This window comes from Arachis ipaensis, chromosome B09 (assembly GCF_000816755.2).
Source record: "Arachis ipaensis cultivar K30076 chromosome B09, Araip1.1, whole genome shotgun sequence".
Taxonomy (NCBI): domain Eukaryota; kingdom Viridiplantae; phylum Streptophyta; class Magnoliopsida; order Fabales; family Fabaceae; genus Arachis; species Arachis ipaensis.
Genome location: NC_029793.2, coordinates 18,325,428 through 18,327,010, shown reverse-complemented (window position 1 = coordinate 18,327,010; position 1,583 = coordinate 18,325,428). Strand labels below are relative to the sequence as shown.

Here is a 1,583-nt window from a genome sequence, read left to right as displayed (position 1 = left end):
GGCCATTGAAGAATGAAGACCGAGTCACGGCGAATAGAACCTAATCTGCCGTCAATCTTGATATACATTCATAGCTAACCAACAAAAAAAAAAAAAATAACCACCCTTGTTGAGAGAAAGAAGGGTTCCCCAAAGGTAACTAATTTTAATGAGCGGAGATTGAGAACATCCTTTAGCTTCAACTGCAAAGATATTAGATATATATTCCACCTCTGATTCTGGGAAACTATTACAAGACAACATTAATCACTACCCGAGAAAGTTGATCCAATGTTCAAATATTGGATTTGGCCATTTGGGGGTTTAGGATACTATATTTGGCATATTGCAAAACATATATACGAAGGTCTGAAGTCTGAATATACAAACATAACATATAATAACTTAGATCCACAACCATTTGTATTTGTCACAGCGACCATAATATACTCAACTTTTCATACGGTTACAAATTTAGGCACAAGCATTCATTGCTCAAAATTCCTAACTCATCAGCAACATGCTTTAATGTTTTTTTTTTTTCTTTTCCACTTAGGTAGAAACTCGCTGAGTTGTCAGGTGAGAAGCCTTAGATATAATCTAATCTAATGATTCTCAACTAGGAACGCGTGAGTTTCCACCTTCTTTAGGTTCACCTGATCAGTGATTATTAATCATATCTGTCATTTACTGGTTTAACATTGCACACATAAATATATGAATCAAATCAGCATCAAGCTAAGATTTTAAAATTGGCAAGAATGGCCAAGGTATTGCTGGTGTACTCACCGCACCTCTCAATCTTGGTCTTCACCTCCGAAGCGTTGGAGGACCCAATCTCCTCCAGTCCATCCAGGCACGTCTGCTGGTCCGTCAAGGCGGCGCTCACCCACGTGCGCGCGTCCGCCATCTCCACCTCCGTAAGCCCCTTTGGTGCCGCTTCCACCCTGGAGAGGGAGTCGTTGAGGCGGGAGACGGCGTCATCCACGAGCTCCCTGCAGTCAACGGAGAGGGAGGAGGCGGAGGCGAGATTAGAGAGCTCGTGGATGGAGACTCGGAGTGAAAGGGACAAGATAGCTTGTGGATCCATGGCTTTCGTGGTAGTGGTGTTGCTGAGGAAGGAGGTTAAGCTGGTGAAGCAGGAGTTGGGATAACGAGTTACGTTGCAGGCGACTCGAATGGACTCGGTGGCTGACTCGGCGGGCTCATGGCGGACTAAGGCGAGAACGAAGAGGAGAGTGAGAAAGAAGAGTGCGACGGTGGAGAGAGTAGCGATTAGGGATTTGGAATAATGTTTGCGCTGATCTTCGACGTAGTGACTCTGATTCTCTTCTTCTACTTTGCTGTATCCTTTGTTCTTCAACATCTTCACACAATCCATCTCGTGCCTTGTTGCTATTATTTTATTCTATGCCCTTCACACCCTTCTTTTCTATTTAATCTTCCAGGTCGTCGGTTCGGAAAAGAAACCGTGTTGAGGTAAGGTAAGGGGTTAAAGTACCAAAATGGCAAAATGTAACATTCCGTGACCAAAATTACTCCTTAAAAGGATCAAGATAAACAAATGATAAGGATATTTTTTAATATATATATATTATATATAT

The 1,583-nt window shown here is 42.6% G+C and overlaps 1 protein-coding gene across 1 annotated transcript; it reads right to left on the bottom strand.

Annotated features, from left to right (window-relative positions):
* Nucleotides 172-1,532, bottom strand: LOC107619071 (pectinesterase 3). The gene has a single exon (XM_016321278.2). It carries the CDS (start codon nt 1,358-1,360, stop codon nt 713-715), a length of 648 nt encoding a protein of 215 aa, XP_016176764.1. The 5' UTR covers nt 1,361-1,532; the 3' UTR covers nt 172-712.

Coding starts and splice junctions, on each gene's coding strand:
- LOC107619071 (XM_016321278.2), bottom strand. CDS start 1,360: ATGGATTGTGTGAAGATGTTGAAGAACAAAGGATACAGCAAAGTAGAA.